The 21,320-nt window shown below is 35.8% G+C and overlaps 1 protein-coding gene across 1 annotated transcript in view; it reads right to left on the reverse strand.

Moving 5' to 3' along the window:
• Positions 1–21,320, reverse strand: part of PKN2 (protein kinase N2) — a 111,766-nt gene that overhangs the window by 48,905 nt on the left and 41,541 nt on the right. Inside the window, exons 3-6 of the mRNA XM_037500669.2 lie at positions 17,040–17,194; positions 8,582–8,699; positions 7,836–7,981; positions 7,532–7,745 (exon numbers count right to left, since the gene is read on the reverse strand). Coding sequence (XP_037356566.2) covers positions 7,532–7,745; positions 7,836–7,981; positions 8,582–8,699; positions 17,040–17,194 — 633 coding nt within the window. The remainder of the gene's footprint in view (positions 1–7,531; positions 7,746–7,835; positions 7,982–8,581; positions 8,700–17,039; positions 17,195–21,320) is intronic.

The raw sequence follows: 21,320 nt of genomic DNA on the forward strand, positions 1-21,320 counted from the left end.
AAGTGTTAAAACTGAGGTAGCTACATGAATATTAGACAAATATCAAAGAGCAGACAAAACAGACTTTAAATCCAACATTACAGGAGACAAAGGACATTATATTTTGATTAAAGACTATATTCATCAAAAAGATACAAAATTTATAGGAATATGCATTTAGCAACAGAGCTCAAAAATACATGAAGCAAAATTCTTGTAACTGAAAAGAAAAATACACAATTTTACAAAAATATCTGGACTTTCCTACTTTCAGTCATGGACATAGTAAGACGGTAATTATAATTAAAAAAGCAGAAGGAAAATAAAGTGTGGATGAGGATGTGGAGAAACTGCAACCTTTATACATTGTTATTGGGAACATAAGATGATACAGTTGTTATGGAAAAGTTTGAGAGTTTTTCAAAATAAATAGTAATTATACAGTCACATGCCATATGACATTTCAGTTACAAACAGACCACATACATGATGTGGTCCTTATATATAGCCTAGGTGTAGAGTAGGCTCAAATATTTAGATTTGTGTAGGTATGCACTATGGTATTTCCCAGTAATGAAATCACCTAATAACACAATTCTCAGAAAACAGTTGTTTAAGCAAAAACCTGCAAATATTCATAGCAACACTTTTCATAATAGTCTAAAGGTGGAAACAATTCAAAAGTTCATCAAAAGATATATGGATAATTCTTGGGGGCGGAGCAACATGGCGGCGAGGAGACGCTGCGAGTAAGATCTCCCATTAAAAAAAGTGAATAGGGAGGAAAAGCGGCAGGTCCCAGTGAGAACTGGGACACGGAAGATAAACGGGTGACGCCAGCGAACTGCCCAAAGAAGAAAGTGGCCATAAAAGAGGACTAGAAGGGAGGGAAGCGCAGAACCCTGCTCCCCTCCCCCGCCCACAGAGGCGGCACTCTCCGACCGGCAGAGAGGAGGAAACAACAAACCAAAACGGCCCACAAGAACAAACTACGCAGCAAGCGGGACTGTGAGTGGAAAGGAACTATTGCAGCCACCACACCCCGTGAACGGGAGCTGAGGCGAACCCTGCAGGATCCGCCGCGGCGGTGAGCGAACGGCTCCAGGCGCCAATAGAGAAGAACAAAGACTCCATGAGACGCACACACAGCCCGGGCTGCCGGTAAGCTGGCGCGGAAACGCGGCGCGCTCGGGGAGCTTGAAAAGCAAGTGCAGACCTGGATCGCGGCTGCCCAGGTCCCCGCGCCTGCGACCTAGGCTTGCGGGGAGACGCACGGAGGTCCTCACTGAGGTGAAGGTCCCTCCCTGAGTGAGCAGGAACCAGGCGCCCAGGCACGGGAGCTGTGCAAAAGGCGCCATTCCCGCGCCACTGAACTGGGCTACAGCCCGCGTCCTGGAACTGAGGGCTTTGAACTGAGACCCGGGGCACGAAAATTCGGGGCGTGGTTTCTCCACGACGGTGGGGCACAAGGCAGACACAGCACCCCAAAGCTGTTGAGGTGTACCCTACCATTCCCGCTCTGTTCTCTGTCCCACGGGGTGGGGGGAGGCGAAAAACAGCCCCCCAAGGCCAATAGGAGAGATCTCTGGCGCCACCTAGCGACCAGGAAAAAAAAAAGTCACTAACACCCTATAAAACAGGACATTTCTTAAGACTGCTTGAAAAGGGCAGAAGGTTTCTGGAGGACCCAGTGGCCAGCCGGGAAGTTATTCCACGCCAGGCCCCTTCCGACCAGCAGTCTGAGCCCACAGAGGGAGCAGGCACCCACGTCCGGGGCAGACCGGGGGCGCAGAAGAGTGTGCCTGAAACCGGAGGCGCAGGGACTGCATCCCGCTTCGCCATTTGAGAACAGGGACATTTCTTCAGTAAAAACTGCCTAAAACCAGCAGAAAGCTCCCCCAGAAGACAGAGATGGCTCCTGGAAGAGCCAGAGGGGAGCGGAGAAGTTCACCCAAGATGTCAGTCAGTCCGAGCAACACAGTGTCCCAACGCATACGACAAATTAGAAAACAGACAGTAGGGAGTAGAAGAACCACACGCAACCTAACAACTCCTCAGGAAAGAAGCACACCACAAAAAGAAACCACTCCCCAGATTGCAACGACAGCAACTTGGAAGAACTTCTGAGCCTTCCAGAAAGAGAATTTAAAATTGCCATGATTAAAAAAGTGATAGATCAGAAGAAGGAAATTGAGTCCCTAAAGAGGGAAGTAAGAGAAATGCAGGAGATCAAAGAATTAATGGAGGAACTAAAGAACTCTGGGAAAAGCAATGAAAGCAGAATAGATGAAATGGAAGAACGAATAAGTAATCTTGAAGACACAGAAATAAAAAGAACCAAAACAGAAAAGGAAAGAGAAGTACGAAGGAAAAAGAATGAAGAAAGACTTCGGGAACTATCTGACTCCATGAGGAAAGGAAATATAAGAGTTATAGGAATTCCAGAAGGAGAGGAGAGAGATGTAGGAACAGAGAAAATATTCATGGATATAATTGAAGAGAACTTCCCAAATGAGAAGAAGGAGCTGAAAATTGATATACAAGAAGCAAGAAGAACACCAAACTTCCACGACGAAAGGAAAAACACAGCAAGACACATAATAGTAAAGCTCCCAAGAATCCAGGACAAGGAAAAAATAATGAAGCTGACAAGAGGGAAGAAACAGATAACATTCAAAGGAAAATCAATCAGGCTGACATCAGACTTCTCTGAAGAAACACTACGGGCAAGGAGAGAGTGGAGGGACATAGTCAACAGACTCCAAGAAAACAGATGCCAACCAAGAATACTCTATCCCGCAAAGCTCTCTTTCCTCCATGAAGAAAGAATATGGACCTTCCCAGACAAAGAGAAACTCCGGAATTTCATTGCGACTAAACCCCCACTCCAAAAAATACTACAAGGAATCCTAAAGCCAGAACCTCAGAGGGACGAATAACAACGAAAGAAGACCAAAAAAAAAAAAAAAAGTTATTAATAAAATCAAAGGAAAGACAAACATAATGGCAAATACAGATGCTAACATATCAATATTAACTCTAAATGTAAATGGACTAAACTCTCAATAAAAGCACAGAGTTGCAGCCTGGATTAAGAAACAAAACCCAACCTTTTGCTGTCTCCAGGAAACACATTTAGCTACAAAAGATAAAAATAGGCTCAAAGTCAAAGGATGGAAAACAATCCTACAAGCAAATGGGCCAAAAAAGAAAGCAGGAACAGCTATACTTATATCAGATAAAACAGACTTCAAACTCAAAAAAATAAAAAGAGACCCCAATGGTCACTACATTATGATTAAGGGGACAATACTTCAAGAAGAAATAACACTCATTAACATATACTCACCAAACGAAAGAGCACCAAAATATATCAGACAACTGTTGTCCTCTCTGAAAACAGACATCAGAGAAAAACACATATGTAGTGGGAGACTTCAACACACCACTATCAACAATGGATAGATCAACAAGACAAAAAATAAGTAAAGAAACTAAAGCTCTAAATAAGGACCTAGAGCATTTGGGCTTAACAGACATCTATAGAACACTAAACCCAAAAAAAACGGAGTACACATTTTTCTCAAGCGCACACGGATCATTCTCCAGGATCGATCACATACTGGGGCACAAGACAAACATCAACAGATACACCAAGATTGAAATCATACCAACCATCTTTTCTGACCACGAAGGCATCAAACTAGAAATAAATCATAAAAAGAAGGCAAGGAACTATCCTACCTCATGGAGATTAAAAGCCACACTACTGGAAGACCACTGGACTAACGAGGAGATCAAAGAAGAAATTAAAAATTCTTTGAATTGAATGACAAGGAGGACACCAATATCCTAAATGTATGGGATGCAGCAAAAGCAGTAATAAGAGGAAAATATATAGCAATAGAAGCTCATCAATCAAAACAAGAAAGAACTCAAAGAAACAACCTAATCTCGAAGCTCAAAGATCTAGAAAAAGAACAACAAAAAAACCCCAGAACCAGTAGAAGAAAAGAAATAATAAAAACCAAAGCAGAAATAAATGAAATTGAAACTAAAAAAACAATCCAAAAGATCAATGAAACCAAGAGCTGGTTCTTTGAAAAAATCAATAAAATAGACAAACCCCTAGCCAGGCTCACAAAGGAAAAAAGGGAGAAAGCACAAATACACAGAATCATAAATGAAAGAGGAGAAATCACAACGGACACAGCAGAAATCAAAAGAATAATCAGTAACTACTATGAACAGTTATATGGAAACAAGTTCAACAATCTAGAGGAGATGGACAAATTCCTACAACTCTACAATCACCCAAAGCTAGATAAAGAAGAAATAGAACACCTAAACAGACCAATTACAAGCAGCGAAATTGAAATGGTAATTAAAAACCTCCCCAAAAACAAAAGCCCAGGACCTGATGGATTTACAAATGAATTCTACCAAACATTCAGAGACGAATTAGTGCCTATCCTTCACAAACTCTTCCAAAAAATTGAGAAGGAAGGGACAATACCAAACACGTTCTATGAAGCCAATATTACACTAATACCAAAACCGAATAAGGACAACACAAAAAAGGAAAACTATAGGCCAATCTCCCTAATGAACACTGATGCAAAAATCCTCAATAAAATTTTAGCTATCAGAATCCAACAATGTATCCATAAGATAATTCACCACGACCAAGTTGGATTCATTCCAGGGGCACAAGGATGGTTTAACATCCGAAAATCAATCAACGTTATCCAACACATCAACAAAAAGAAATATAAAAACCATATGATAATATCAATAGATGCTGAGAAAGCTTTCGACAAAGTGCAACACCCATTCATGATAAAAGCCCTTGAAATTCTTGGGATACAAGGAACATACCTCAACATCATAAAGGCCATCTATGACAAGCCAACAGCCAGTATCATTCTCAATGGTGAAAAGCTGAAAGCAATTCCATTAAGATCTGGAACAAGACAAGGATGTCCACTCTCACCACTGCTTTTCAATATAATACTGGAAGTCCTAGCCAGAGCAATAAGACAAGAGAAAGACATCCAAGGAATCCAAATAAGAAAAGAAGAAGTCAAACTATCACTATTTGCAGATGATATGATAATATACATAGAGAACCCCAAAATCTCCACAGAAAAACTAATTCAACTCATCAATCAATTCAGTAAAGTGGCAGGATACAAAATCAACACGCAAAAGTCAGTAGCCTTCCTATACACAAACAATAAATCTGAAGAAGAAGAAATCAAAAAAACCACCCCTTTTATTATCGAAACAAAAAAAATCAAATATTTGGGAATAAATCTAACAAAAGAGGTAAAGGACCTATACAAAGAAAACTATAAAACACTGTTAAAAGAAATAGAAGAAGACACAAAGAAATGGAAAGACATCCCCTGCTCATGGATTGGAAGAATAAACATTATTAAAATGGCCATCCTACCAAAAGCAATATACAGATTCAATGCTATTCCAATCAAAATCTCAATGGCATTCTTCAAAGAAATAGAACAATTATTGATGAAATTCATATGGAATCACCAAAAACCCCGAATAGCCAAAGCTCTACTGAAAAAAAAAGAAGGAAATGGAGGCATCACACTCCCAGACTTCAAACTATACTACAAAGCCATAATCATCAAAACTGCATGGTATTGGAACAAGAACAGACATACAGACCAATGGAATCGAATAGAAAATCCAGAAATAAACCCACAGATTTATGGTCAACTAATCTTTGACAAAGGAGTGAAGACTATGCATTGGTGCAAAGAAAGTTTGTTCAATAAATGGTGCTGGGAAAACTGGGTCGCTACATGCAAAAGAATGAAGCTTGACCACTACCTCACACCATACACAAAAATCAACTCAAAATGGATTAAAGAACTAGACATAAGACCTGAAACCATAAAATACATAGAAGGAAATATAGGCGAAACACTACGGGATTTGCACATCAAAGACATCTTTACAGACACATCACCCAAAGCAGTGATAATGAAGAGAAAGATAAACAGCTGGGACTACATCAAATTAAAGAGCTTCTGCACAGCAAAAGAGACAATAACAAAAACAAAGAGAAACCCCACCAACTGGGAGAACATTTTTGCACCCAACACTAATGATAAAGGACTGATCACAAAAATCTGCAAAGAGCTGATGAGACTCAGCAACAACAAAGAAAATAATCCAGTCAAAAAATGGGCAGAAGAGCTAAAAAGAAACTTCTCTGAAGAGGAAATGCAAATGGCCAACAGACATATGAAAAAATGTTCAACATCACTTGTAATCAGGGAAATGCAAATCAAAACTACCATGAGATACCATCTCACACCAGTGAGAATGGCACATATTAAAAAAACTAGCAACAACAAATGTTGGCGAGGATGTGGAGAAAAAGGAACTCTTGTGCACTGTTGGTGGGAGTGCAAACTGGTCCAACCACTATGGAGAGCTGTGTGGAGATTTCTGGACCTACTAAACATAGAGCTTCCATATGATCCAGCAATTCCACTCCTAGGTATTTACCCAAAGGACACAGAAACATCAATTCCAAAGAGCACCTGCACTCCTATGTTTATAGCAGCACTGTTTACAATAGCTAAGCTTTGGAAACAACCCAAATGCCCAAAAATAGATGACTGGATCAAGAAGATGTGGTACATATATACCATGGAATATTACTCAGCATTCAAAAAAGATAAACACATGCAATTTGCAGCAACATGGATGGCACTGGAAGGGATCATGCTCAGCGAAATAAGCCAAAAAGAAAAAGAAAAATACCGGATGGTCTCACTCATAGCAGGAATCTAGAAAACTTAAATAAGGGACCAGGAAAATGAATATAAGAAAGTGAAAATCAAAATCAACAAAAAACTATGAACCAGAGACACTTTTTGGGGGTGGGGGGCGGGAGGGAAGGATTGGGTCAGAATGGGGCGTTTGCAATTGTATGGGGGAATATAAAAATAAAATTTAATATTTAAAAAAAAATAAATAAATAAATACCATCATTTATTTAAAAAAAAAAAAGATATATGGATAAACAAAATTGAATACATATTTATACAATGCAGTATTCTTTAGCCATAAAAAGGAATGAAGTACTAATACACACTATAAGAAGAAAAAATCCATGAAACAGTATGCTAAGTGAAAGACGTATGATAGGTGACAAATTATTAATTCCACGTATAGGAAATATCTAGAATAGACAAACCTGTAGAGATAGAAGTCAAAAGTGGTGCTAGAGGGTGAGGGACAAGACTGGGGAGTGATTACTTGATGGGTATGGGGTTTCCTTTTAAAAGGGTGGTGAAACTGCTCTAGAACTATATAGTAGTGATAGTTACACAACATTGTGAGGATACTAAATGCCTCTAAATCATATACTTCAAAATGTTTAGAATAATAAATTTGGTTTTGTGTGTTTTACCAAAATATTTTAAAATTCTATGCATAAATTTTTAAATCATTCATGAAACCAAGACTAGGGACAAAATGTACACATAAAAGTAAGGAGACACAAACTACATACCTGTTAGTGCTGCTGGTTTGGATAGTGTACTATACTGGTTTTGTGTAGATATCATACTTTGACGTGGACTTAGTGTTGGTGATGCAACAAGCGAAAGCTCCTCAATAATAATACTGCTTTTGGGGTGATTCTTAGGAAGTTCATTTAATCTTTGCTCTAAGGAATACTTTAAAAGGTCCAATTTCTGACTTGATTCATTAAATCTTGCTTGAGCCTTGAAAGGGAAAAGGTAATTGTCATCATTTAAATTAATTATATTTTTGAATAATATATTCAGTAAGGGAAAAGTTTTATTTAAAATTACTTCAGAAAGTGCTTTTCTGTCTGTTACTTTTCCTGAGCCAAGTAATTTCATTACATTCTTTGCACCTTCTGCTACTGCAAACTCTATCCTAAAATGATGCCTTAATTCTTCCATCCGAAGTTCAAGAGGACTTATGACAGGCTTTGCTAGAGGGAAGAAAAAAAAAAATTGAGCCATTTATTTGACTGTCTAATATGTGCAGATTAAAACTCATGAAAACAAAATGCAGTCTATATTAAAACAAAAGTTAATCCTTAAGTAAATAAACACTGAAGTAACACTGAACAGAAACAATGCTGAAATTCAGAGCCTTTCATTTTTAGTCATCAAAACTCAAGGATAGGGCCTCCCCTGGTGGTGCAGGCAGTTGAGCGTTGTGCTGTGAAGCTGCCCACAACCTCTGCAGAGCCAGTTCGATCTTGGCTGGCCAGCAAGGGTCCCACATGGCGCGGCAGACCTCTCCTGTCTCGGCCCGCTGCTCCCCTCAGCAGTGTATTTTGTCAGTCTGCCTGTTCTGTTCCCCGCTGTCTCTGCTGAAGCCTCTCACCCTCCCGTGCATCTGGCCTGTACCCCGGTTCTTGTGTAAATGAATAAATAAATCTTCAAAAAAAAAAAAACAAAAAACTCAAGGATAAAATCTCAACATAAAAATATGCCTCTTCCTCCTTAATTTTGAACCACTGCTTCTTTCCTACATAATAGCACGCTATGCCCATAATAAAAACAATAACAATTTATTCCATCACCATTGTCAAAAGCCAATTCATTGGTTTGGACTGCCTGAAGAATCTGCATTCGTATGACTTCTATTTTTGTCTTGCTGTCCCGGAGCAGTTGCTGAGCTGTGCTATGGAGTTTCCGATCCTATTGGGAAGAAGTTTGAAAAGGTAAATAGATAAACAAATAAAAACATCTTCATAGTTTCTCAATAAGATCAAATGATATGAGCAAATGGAAAACTGAGTAATAAATGAATGCAGTGAGCACTGTAATATATATATATATATATATATATATATATTCTTGTAGATAAATTTATTGTAAAAAGTCACCAAACAGATAGGGTAATGAGGAAAAACAACTCCCATACAGATATCCCTTGCTATCTGAAAGCAGAACATTCCTATTTGGTATGACTTAATAGGTTATACTGGAGCACTGGGAATGCTATTACCATTAATTTTACATGGTTTTTGGTTTTTTTTGTTTGTTTGTTTTTTGAGCATGTGGAAACCTATAGTTAAGACAATTTGGGGGGAAAAAGTGAATTTTATTACTGTTCAAAAAAATTCAAATTGCTATCTGCAAATTTCTCTTTTTTTTAAAGATTTATTTATTTATTTATACAAGCACTGGGTACAGTCAGAAGCGCGGGAGGATGAGAGAATTCACCAGAGCCAGAGAGGGGAGCAGAACAGGCAGAAGGACCGAAGTACACTGCTGAGGGGAGCAGCGAGAGGCAGGAGAGGTCTGCACACCATGTGGGACCCTCCTCCGGTGGCCGGGGAGCAGCCGGGGATTGAACCGGCACTGCAGAGGTTGTGGCCAGCTTCGCAACCCAGCGCTCAATCGCTGCGCCACTGGGGAGGCCCATTTCTCTTTCTTTGTTTACATAAAATATAAAGAGTTTTCCTGTATCACAGTCAATACAGCTCACATACACCAGAGCAATGTAAGTGACATACACCTGAGTGACAAACATAAAAATTTTAGATAATCTCTTCTCCTGTTATATTTCACTTACATTTCCATGGAGCTTCAAATATGTAAGCAAATTTTAAAAACAGCTAATCACAGAATACTTGTGTTCCCTTAAATTCTAATAAAGGAAACCACAAACAATTATCAACACTAATGGTAAAACTAGGGAGGAAGGCAGAGTGAATAAACATCTGTCATCTATTAAGACTTCAAGAAAAGTCCTCAATAGAGTGCAGTAATGCTACTGTAGCACCTCTGTTTAGTTCCAGTAACAGTGAATGAATGTTACTGACAGAAAAATCACAAAAAAAAACCTTAATCATTTTAGTATCTGTGGTGGGCAAAATTGTGATTCACTTAAAGATGTCCATGTCCTAATCTCCAGACCTTGTGAATATGTTACCTTACATGACAAAGGAAGTTAAGATAGCAGATGAATTTAAGGTTGTTATCAAATTTTAAAATATGAGGTTATCCCACATTATGCAAGTGGACCCAATGTAATCCTTAAATGTGGAAGAGGAAAGCAGAAGAGGTGGTCGGAGTGATGTGAGAAAAATTAGTCTGCTGTGTTGGCTTTGAACAGAGGAAGGGGTCATGAACCAAGGAATGAGGGCAGCCTCTAGAAACTGGAAAGAAAAAAGAAGTTCTCCTATATCCTCAAAAGACAAGGCAGCTTTGCCAAGACCTTGTTATTTTTTTAGTTCAGTGAGATCCATTTCAGGCTTTTTTAAAGTCACTAAATTTGTGATAATTTGTCACAGCAATCACAGAAAACTAATATAAGCATTTTTTTCAAAGTCTCATAAGAGACAACTAATAGAAGTTAATGCAATCTCCTGCTCTAAAAGTTACATCAATTGAAGTCTAGATTTCAATTTGCAAAAAATAAATAAATAAATAAATAAATAAATAAATAAATAAATAAATAAATAAATAAAACTAAGTATCAAGTTATTAAGCACTCATTTGTTTTCAGGCAGATTTTTTCATATTATTTATTCATCTTTTTTGTTACCACTAAAGGCAGAAAGCATTAATTTGTAAATAAAGTACAATCAAGCTATATTTGTTAGGAGATTAAAGACTGTAAGGCAGCATCTATAAACCAAATACACACACACACAGTATATACAATGATACAAGAACAAAAGGAAAGAAGGAAATATGTGTGGTAGGAAAGACAATACTGCCATTATATAATTAAAAGAAAGAAAGAAAGAAAGAAAGTGAGGTGAAATATACTGCGTTAAATACCAAACTAAGTTACTATACAGTGGAAGAAAAAGTAACCAGCAAATTGATGAATTTTTCTTCCATTTCTTCCCTGGGTTAGTCAATAATGAAAATAGCTTTCAATTTGTTTTTTTATATTTAAGTATTTAGATTTCATGCACCAAGGCGCTGAATTAGTTTAATAAAGTCCCTTGAACATCAATTTATACCAAGAGGTGCACACACATCCAATTTGCTAATTTTGCTTTATCAATAAGGATACTGGCTTGATTGGTATTTATGACTTATTACATATGCTTTTATATATACAACTATATCAACTATCTGCCTTCAAAACTTAAAATGAAAATAATTTTCTCTTTAATTTCACTTTTATTCCTTCTCCTCCTCCTATACAGTATTAGGAACATCAGACAAACCGAAGATAGGAAATTACTTTTCTATTTCTTTGAAACCAGATCACAGTAGCAGAAAAATTTAATATCCCGAAGTTCCTAATTTAATGTGAACAAATGTGCTTGCAGATAGACTTAGGTCCAAGTCTCTTACATATAAGCTTGGAGAAGTTGCCTATCTTAATGCAAGCTTTAGATTTCTTACAGAAATTGTACAGACAAGGAATGCCACTCAAAAATATATAACTTCTGTAAGCATTAAATAAAACTAAAATTATATTGTCCAGCACATGATTAAATGTGCTTTTTAGAGCAATAAAAATATTGATTGATTAATGATTATTTCAATGAAATTCTAACTAATAGTATGCTTTTTAAAAAAGATTTATTTATTTATTTATTTGTTTGTTTGTTTATTTATATAAGAACTGGGGTACAGGACAGATGCACGAGAGGGTGAGAGGATTCACCAGAGACAGAGTGGGGAACAGAACAGGCAGATTGACGAAATACACTGCTGAGGGGAGCAGCGGGCGCGACAGGAGAGGTCTGCCACGCCATGTGGGACCCTCCCCAGCGATCGGGGATTGAACCGGCACTGGAGAGGCTGCGGGCAGCTTCGCTGCCTAGCGCTAACCGCTGCGCCACCAGGGGAAGCCCTAGTATGCTTTTCAAATCAGCTACTCCCTTTTAAATTATTTTAATAACCTTTCTTTTATACTAAGATTTTAGGGAAATTTTTTATATAATTGTTTGAATCATATAAAAAGGACTGTTTAATGCAGTTTACTATTGGTAATTAGCATTCCATAATGAACAGTTAAATCTGGAATGTGCAGTGTTTTACAATTACAAAAACATAAATTAATGTTTTATAATTTCAAATTATATACTTTTAAATTTTATTTTAAAACTTTTACAAGTCATTAGTGGGATACTATAACAAATAAACTACATTATACATACAACTTTCAGAAATAAATAAACCAATTATTATTTTTCCAAAACATATTTATGGCTAATTTTGCATACTATGGTTATCACATCTAGTGAAAATACAAAGATTAATTAGTTAGGATGCTACCCTATAAATCTTATAGTTTGACTGAAAAAGTACAGATGTATACAATATTAAAAGTACCCAAGGAAAAGCTCAAAGAAGGATGGGATTAATTTTAGCTAAGGGGATCCAAAAAGGTTTTATGAGTTGTTTCTGTACATAAAATTGAATATGAAGTATGTCAGTACTGGAAGACGAAAAGGGGAGCCTGGATAAATGGTCAGGTATTTTCAAGTGAGTAAAAAGTATGAAAAGATGTGAGAGCATTTTTAAAAAGAAGAGTTAGAGGTTAGAAGGAATTCAAATTTTAACAGTTTGTCTTGTCATCTGAATATATAAATGGGAGACATGTTGGAGACATGTCTTATCAAGCACTCAGAGATTATTCTGAAAACCAGCAGTGCTGCTTAGAATCATGAAATTAATATTATTTCTCTATTAACTATAATTTTCAGTACTGGTAATCCAGTAAAAGGGAGAAGCAAAGACAGAGGCTGCTACTCTACATAGGATAGTAATGAAGAACTTGTAGAGGTGGTAGCATCTGAGCAGACTTTAAAGAACTGAGAGAGAAAGCCATGTAAAGTACTCGGGAGAAGAAATATCCAAGCAGAGACATAGTAAATGAAAGGCCCAGAAGTACGAGTGTGCTTGGTATGTTCAAGTGATAGCAAAGAAGCCAATGTAGCTGGAGGGTAATAAAAGAGAATGAAAGTATTTTAGAAGATCAAAAGGTAGTCAAGAGTAAATCATGTATGAACTTGCAGTCTCAAGTAGGAAATCTGGATTTTGTTCTAAGCATGATAGAAAGTTACTGCAGGGTTTTGAACAGGAATGTGAAAATATTTGACTTACACTTTTTGAAAGGACTACTCTGGCTTAAGATGTCCTAGAATAACAATTTTATCATACAGAATCCAATAACCAGAGTTTTATTTATTTTTTAATAAAGATTTATTTATTTACTTACAAAAGCACTGGGCACAGTCAGAAGAGCAGGAGGGTCAGAGAACTCACCAGAGCCAGAGCAGGGAACAGAACAGGCACACTGAGGAAATACACTGCTAAGGGGAGCAGTGGACGTGGCAGGAGAGGTCTGTCGCACCATGTGGGACCCTCGCTGGGGGCTGGGGATCGAATCGGCGCTGCAGAGGCTGAGGGCAGCTTCGCAGCCCAGCGCTCAACTGCTGCGCTACCAGGGGAGGCCCTAACCAGAGTTTTAAAGACAATTGTTCAGAGCAAAACTGAATGAATTATTCCTCTCCTGAAATTTGCTCCATATATAGTGAATTACCTATCATTGTAAGGACACCAACATTTAACAGTCTGACTATAACCAATCTAAAAATCATCTTCAATTCTCCCTTCTACTTCATATCCAGACCACATATTTATTCTAACTACATAGCATGACTGTTGTTTTCACTGCTGTTACAAGGGGAGGAAGCATGTTTAACCTGGATTTTCCCAAGAGTCTACTTAAACATGCAGCCTTTAAGACTTGATTGACCCTCTTTAATTAAATCTTCAAGTCTGAGGAAAATAGATGTGAACTTTCTAAACTTTAAATCTGATGATGTGTATTTTCTCTGCTAAGAAGTATTTCAGCAGCCCCATTTGTCTTATAAGATAGAATCTCAACTGTTTCATTTTGTCCAAAGTATACTTTATAATCTGGGTTTCTTTCACTTATGCTACACCTCACCCAATTAAAGCTCTACCTGCTGTGAACAGGAGAAAAAAAACAAAAAAAACCTCCTGTTGGAATCACATGGAGGATTATCCAAAATAAGATGTGCCTTCCTAGAGGTTTAGATTTGTTCTCCAATGAAGGCATGACCTTTCATTGAAAATGACTGTTTGACTGTTACAGTTGATGACTGTTATTGTTAGAAGGGCACTTCACTTACCCTCAGATAAGTTACATAAGAAAAAAGCTGAGGGCCTCCCTGGTGGCACAGGGGTTAAAGACAGCGCTACCAAGCAATTGGCAGCCACTGCAGCACAAGTTTGATCCCTGGCCAGTTAGGGAGCAATCCACATGGAGCAGCAGACCTCTCGTGTCTTGCCTGCTGCTCCCCTCAGCAGTGTATTACAGTAGATCTGCCTGTTCTGCTCCCCACTCTCTCTGGTGAATCCTCTCCCCCCCCACACACACCTCTGGCCTATACCCCAGTTCTAAAAAAAGAAAAAAAGAAAAAGAAAAAGAAAAAAGCTGAGCACTGTTGTGATAGCCATTTAAAAGCACTTCCATTTCTTAGAAAAAGCCACATTATTCCAGTTGCTTAACCTGTACATACTTGATTCACCCACAGGACCATCCCTAGAAAGTAATTCCTTAAACTACAAATCCTTCTAATCTTATATTAAGCCTTCAATATTCTCTTAAGACTTTAATATTTTCTTATATCAGCTAAGTGATTTTTCACAATTGTGCTTCCAAAATAACATACTCCTATTATATACGTAATTACTTACATGTGGTATCTTTTTTAGATATGGCTCTCTTGAAAGTAAGATATGATCTACTGAGTATCTACTATGTATAAGGAACTATCTTTGTTACATTCATATACCAAAACCTAGCATAATGGCTCCCAAACTGTTAAGTTCTTAATAAATAAACTAATATCCTATTCAACTTAAAATATTCCTGTATCTTGTGAAGATACACTTGACCCTTTCAGAGGTTCAGAGATGAAAAACAAAAATAGTTGAGACCAAACTTAAACAACAATAATTAGCATGCCTACCTCAGAGACTACGGCAGCTGTTAGCATGCTCTGGACCTCTACATGACTCCCTTCTCAGATTAATTTCCTAATTAAAAATAAAAGGCTATGGGAAAATTATTCATTTGTTTTAGCAAGTTGCTCATAGACCTATTCAATTTATAATTGTAGTTATGGTAGTATTTTATTTATTTTACTTTAAGCATGTCTATAACCCTATTCAATGCTGGGGGGTGGTTGCAGACCACTTTGAGAATACAATGAAACATATGGCTCTGATTCATTCATTGAGGGTTCAGAAATGTCTCAATCTAATCCATCCTCCCTAGATTAAAAACCCTTATTCCAAAGGATGGTTACTGGTTGATTAAATTTTAAAACACTCAGCATAATATAGTGTATCCACATAAATAAAAACATAGTATTTGCCCTCTAAAAAAAAGTTCAAAATAACATTTGATTAAAAAATGAAAAATCTCTAAAACTAAAGGTCAGCATTGAATGCCAAGAACAATAACAGAAAATACCAACTCTGCTACTCCATAATAAATGATCAAAGTTAGTGAAATACTGTCTGTATTACATCACATAAGTAATGTATCAAGTAGGAACAAATATATTTCTATTAACATTTAAAAATGCCTTTGAATATGGACACAGGTGCATTTCTATCTTTTCGCATCTCCCCTAATTTCAAACGGTAAGGTAAATGACTGAGTGAAGATCCCACCTCTCATTTTCAAATTACTCCTAAACTTAAAAAAAGAAAACACAAAAAACAACTTTTATCTTGAATTTTTTAAATAAATATCTATTAAAATATGGGAAAAACCCATTGATCTGCAGAGGCAAGCATCTTTAAAATAAATGAGCTGAGAGTTAAAAAGTACATTTTATAATACACCTATCTATCCTTTTTAGAAATTTAAAAACTACAGACTCTAAAATTGGAAAGAACTTTCAAGATAATCTGGTTCAGTGGTTCCCGATTATTTTCTTTCTCAAAATAATACCTCAAAAGAAGGACACTGTGTCATTAGTAACACTTTTCCCCTGTAACAATGACTTTCAAGTAAGAGTTATATACCCATACCAGATCCCTCAAAAGCTCACAGATCTAGTCCAAATAATCATTTATGCTAGAATATCCTGTCGTTTCATTAAAACATATGCAGAAATGGAAAATTCAATAGGATCTGATTTTTAAAAAAATTTTCTATTTTAACAAAATTTGCAAATAGAGTGCTGTGTACCCTATACTTATGTAACCAAATTTTCTATTAGTTTTGTTAGAAATAAGTAATTTTAAAAATATTTTAAAAACCATTTGGGGCCTCCCCGGTGGCACAGCAGGTTGAATGCTGTGCTGTGAAGCTGTCCGCAGCCTCTGCAGCATGAGTTTGATCCTGGCCAGCCGGCAAGAGTCCCACATGGTGTAGCCAACCTCTCCTATCTCGCCAGCTGCTTCCCTCAGCAGTGTGTTTCGTCAGTCTGCCTGTTCTGTTCCCCGCTCTGTCTCTGGTGAATCCTCTCACCCTCCCGCGACTCTGGCCTGTACCCCAGCTCTTGTACATAAATAATCTTAAAAAAAATGAAAAAATTAATAATAAAAAAGTTATAGTTAAAAAAATAAAAACCATTTTGTTTCAACTTACTTTGTTGCTGATACTTTCAAATTTGAAGGCTAAGATATGCATGTATACTTCTATAATAATATAAATATATACACATGGATATATACCTACCAATCATAGTGTTTGAATAGTAAAATTTTCAAAAGCAAAAAAGTGACAACTTAAACAAGGCAACAGAATGATACGTGACTTCACATCAGTTGTGAACATACACATGAACTGATGTTTCTACTCTTCTGTGCATGTCAACAAATGACTGCGAAAGTCCCAGAAGTACTAATTTGGGGTATTTGAGTAAACTGGGGTATTTAAGTACTAATTTGGGGTATTTGAGTAAAGTTGGGTATTTAAGTACTAATTTGGGGTATTTAAGTAAATTCTTAAATACCAAATATACAAATAATAAATACTGACTATATAGACTTACAATTACTTACTGTACTTACCTTTGAAGACCCATTTGAGTACATCTGTATCATGTTCTCTGCACCTTGTTTCACTTTATGCTCTATATCCAATTGTTTCTGCAAGGCCATCAATCTATTATTGCTAGTGGAACAACGAGGGTCACTACTGGGAGTATCTGGAGTCCGTGGGCAATCTGTGAATAGTAAGTTAAAATTTATTACTAGGATCAATTGCTCCTTAAAATTGGAAGTTAATATTTTCAAAGAGTAAAGACTTACAGAGTTTAAGAAGAGCTTGAAGTCACCTAAATGAAATCTCATCTGTGTTTAACAAAAGTTGCTGAAGTCAAGAAAATATTCAAGCAGATTTGCAGGACAGAGTCTAAAACTAAAACTGAGTCTAAAACTAAATTAGATTATTGTCCAAAGTTTCCCCAACACTGTTGTAAGTCAAAGCAATTTGAATAATCAAATCAATAATTAAACTAAATTCCCTACTTATTGCTCAATTGGTTAGAGAACAAAGCATAACACAACATACAAATTCCACTAAGGTAATTCTTTATATAAACAGAACTAAGGATAATTCAAATATAATGCTAACATTAATTAGGAACAGCCTAAGCATACATATAAAAGGCTTCACATTTAGTTTTCTTCTATCAGGATGTTAGTCACAGTAAAAAATCTTTTAAAGATTGTGAATGATTGCTATCATATTTATTGTAGGGGATGTAGGAAGACGAAAAACTTAAGTTGACAGCTTTTGATTAAAGATACTGTGTTACATGGACAAGTTACTCTGTCTTACTGGGTCTCTCCTATGTATACAGGAGGTATATGTATCATTAAACTTCTCTTGTATTTTTTTTCTCTTACCAAAAATAAAAACTGTGCTGCTTCTGTTTAAAAAAACAAAACCAAAATTTTCCAATAGGACCCTTAATTATTCAGAGTAATTCTTATTGAAACACTTCTAATAATTTTCCCATGTAATTAAAAGTCCTCACAATCAAAGTTACTGTTTTATGCTCACTGGGTGCCTATTTGATTTATTAAAAAACAAAAAACAAACAACTAGAAGACTAGAGATAATTTAGTTAGAAGTAAGCAATCACTGGAAAATTGCCTAAACTCTAAGGTACTTAATGTTTGTGTTTCAGTGTTCCTTTCTCTACAATATGTTACTAACTGATTTAAATGAATGTTTTATGTGTGATTTTATATTCCTTTAAAAAAATCCACTAGTTCAAAAATCATTTAAATATTATTTGCTAATTTACCTACAAAAATAGGTACTATGCCAGATAGTGATATAAAATATTATTTTATCATTTATATATTACTATGAAATGCAAATCAAAATATATGTTGGTGTAAAGTCCTGATAAACTCATAAATTTAACTCATAAAATTTAAATCTAAAGTCATAAATCCTCACAAACAGTACAAGGAGTATTATATCTATATTATAGGAAAGAAGGCTAGGGCACTGAGATGTAACAAACTTATCCAAGGTCATACAGTTCCCAAAATTTACCATATTATTTTATATGATGTGTTTGCCATGTAAAAGCCTTATAAACAAGTAGAGTGCATGTGTGTGTACTTCCATATATAACTACTATACACACACACACACACAAATGTGTATTCCTATCATACATATCAGACATTACCCTCAATTTATGTGTAAGAAAACAGGTAAAGCCAAACATTTAGCCAAGATTCAAGAAAGATTTTTATTGCAACTGAATTCCATAAATTACAAATAAGCTGCTCCAAAAGTTGATTTTAGAAATGACATTCTTACAGAAAACACGTATAAAGGTAGATAAGTTCTCAGATCAGGCTTACAAAAGTACTTAACATATTACTATGCATGGAATGTTTCTGCCTTGTTTCATATAGTCCTTTTTTTTTTTTTTTTTGCTCAATTTAGAGAAACATTTTGCCGCCTTCCTCTATCTCACCTATTTTCCCTATTAAGGTGCTTTTCCATTTGCTAATTTTCTTCTCACCAGTTTTCTCTTTATAGGTTAGGGCAAGTTATATCATTATAAAACATACAGTGGTTGATAAGAGACTGATATCAAAGATCTACAAACAGCACACAGAACTCAACAAAAACAAAGTAAACAACCCAGTCAAAAAATGGGCAGAAGAACTAAAAAGACAATTCTCCAAAGAGGAAATGTAAAAAGCTAAGTAATTTTTTTGTCGATTAATAAACTACACTTCATGATTGAAACGAATGACATTATATCCATTTGCCACATTTATTGCTATAATTACTAAAGTGAGCTTGGGAACTACGGGGGGGGGTTATTTCAAGAACTGTTCATGCTTCTAACCTTCTAAACATTACAATATGTAAACTATACAAATTCAATACAAATGTTTTAATGCAATGCTTATATATTAGATCAAAGAAGTCCCCTACCTCCCTGCCAAAAGTACTACCTTCATATCTAGGCATTAAAGGTGTTATTCTAACCACTCCAAACTAACTTTCCACTACTGTTTCTTTGTCAAAGTCTATATTTAGTTGAATAATATACGACTCTTCCTATCTCTGAAAAATACAATATGTCTTCCTTCATACTAGTGATAACTGAACTTATTCATTAATTTCTTCCAGGGAACATCCTCTCATCATCCTTCAATTTGTCTTCAAATTATTTTTATTTTATTTTCTGTATCGAAAATGTATAATGATCTATTTTCATGTCTGTATTACCTCCAAGACTATAAATATTTGAGTGCTGGGACTTGATCTTCACTATTTTAATGAGTAACTTAACAGATGATTAGATAGAGAAAAATGGAGTTTTAAAGGAGGTGTAGACTGAAAATAAGAGGGTAGAAGCAGGGCAAAAACTAAAATATGTCTTATTGGGTTTTAGAAGAAAAAGAAAAATGATTCAAAGACAGCATATAAAGAGATAATGACTATACTTTTTTCAGAACTTAGGAAAGATGCCATTCCACAGATTCAAGTTGTCCAATTAACTTCCAGCAGAAATATAGGAACACAGAACCTCCTGGTGGCCTAAGGGTTAAGTCCCCAGCCAGGGGTTAATCACCTTTCCTGTCTTGCCTGCTGTTCCCCTTAGCAGCATATTTCAGTAGGTCTTCCTGTTCTGCTCCTCACTCTGTCTCTGGTGAATCCTTTCATCCCTCACCCTGCAACTCTGATCTACACCCCAGTTCTTCTACACAAAAATAAATTAAAAAAAAAACAAAGCAAAAACAGGACCATATACATCTCATGGTAGAACACATATTTATATATTTAAAAAAAAAAAGTAACAGAAAACCTTAAGAACAGCCACAAAAAAGGCACCTTTAAAAAAGCTTCTATTAGATTAACAGTAGACTTTGCAAACTCAACAATGAAGGTTAGAAGAAGATGAAGATTCTTTAAGTTAATAATATAACCATCAAGCTTATATGTAAACTCAGTGAAGACACCTTTCAAGAATGAGAACAAAATAAAAACACTAGCAAAGGAAAATGGAAATGATACTCAATTCTTAAGAAGAAATGTTATACAATGTACTTCAGGAAGAAAAAAAGTAATACTAATTGGTACATCAAAAGAAAACTGAGTAATGAAGAGCACAGAAAAGCTTCCTTTGAATGACTTTAAATACTTAATCTCTGACATTCATGCTAAATATAACTAAAATTAAGGTAACAGCAATATATAAATCAAGTTATGGGTAAATAGAGGCATTCTAAGACTTCTGAATTATGTGAGAGATGGATACAGTAATTAAGTTCTTTGATAAGTATGCATGACAGAAATTTCCAAGATAACTGACTTTTGTTTAAAAATACAATAAAAGTAGCAAGAAAAAATTGTTAAAATTACAAAATAAGATATTAAATATAAATCCTAATATTACCACTAGTTATGTAAATCACTGGACCAAATGAACCAGGTAAAAGATAAAGATCACTAGCATAGATAAAAACAAACAAATAAAATCAAATCCAACCCAATATTATTCACAAAATACATACCCAAAACATAATAGAAAGTTGAAAGTAAAAAACTGAAAAAAAGGTATTTCATGCAATCAGTAACACCAATCTCCAAATTACATTAACAACAAAAATACTGGGAAATTTAAAAAAGTCATGTAGAATAACTTATTTTCCTTTTCAAGAGAAAATATGTATCAATTTTAAATTGGTAGGTGCCAACTAATAAGGCCAAAAGATAAATCAAAAATTAAGAGAATTAAAAAGAAAATGGCAACTTCACATTTCACTAAACACTAATGCAATATTTTTGCAATAGAAAATAAGCAG

The sequence above is a fragment of the Talpa occidentalis genome, unplaced genomic scaffold, assembly GCF_014898055.3.
Source record: "Talpa occidentalis isolate TD23 unplaced genomic scaffold, MPIMG_talOcc4v2.1 talOcc4.9, whole genome shotgun sequence".
Lineage (NCBI taxonomy): Eukaryota > Metazoa > Chordata > Mammalia > Eulipotyphla > Talpidae > Talpa > Talpa occidentalis.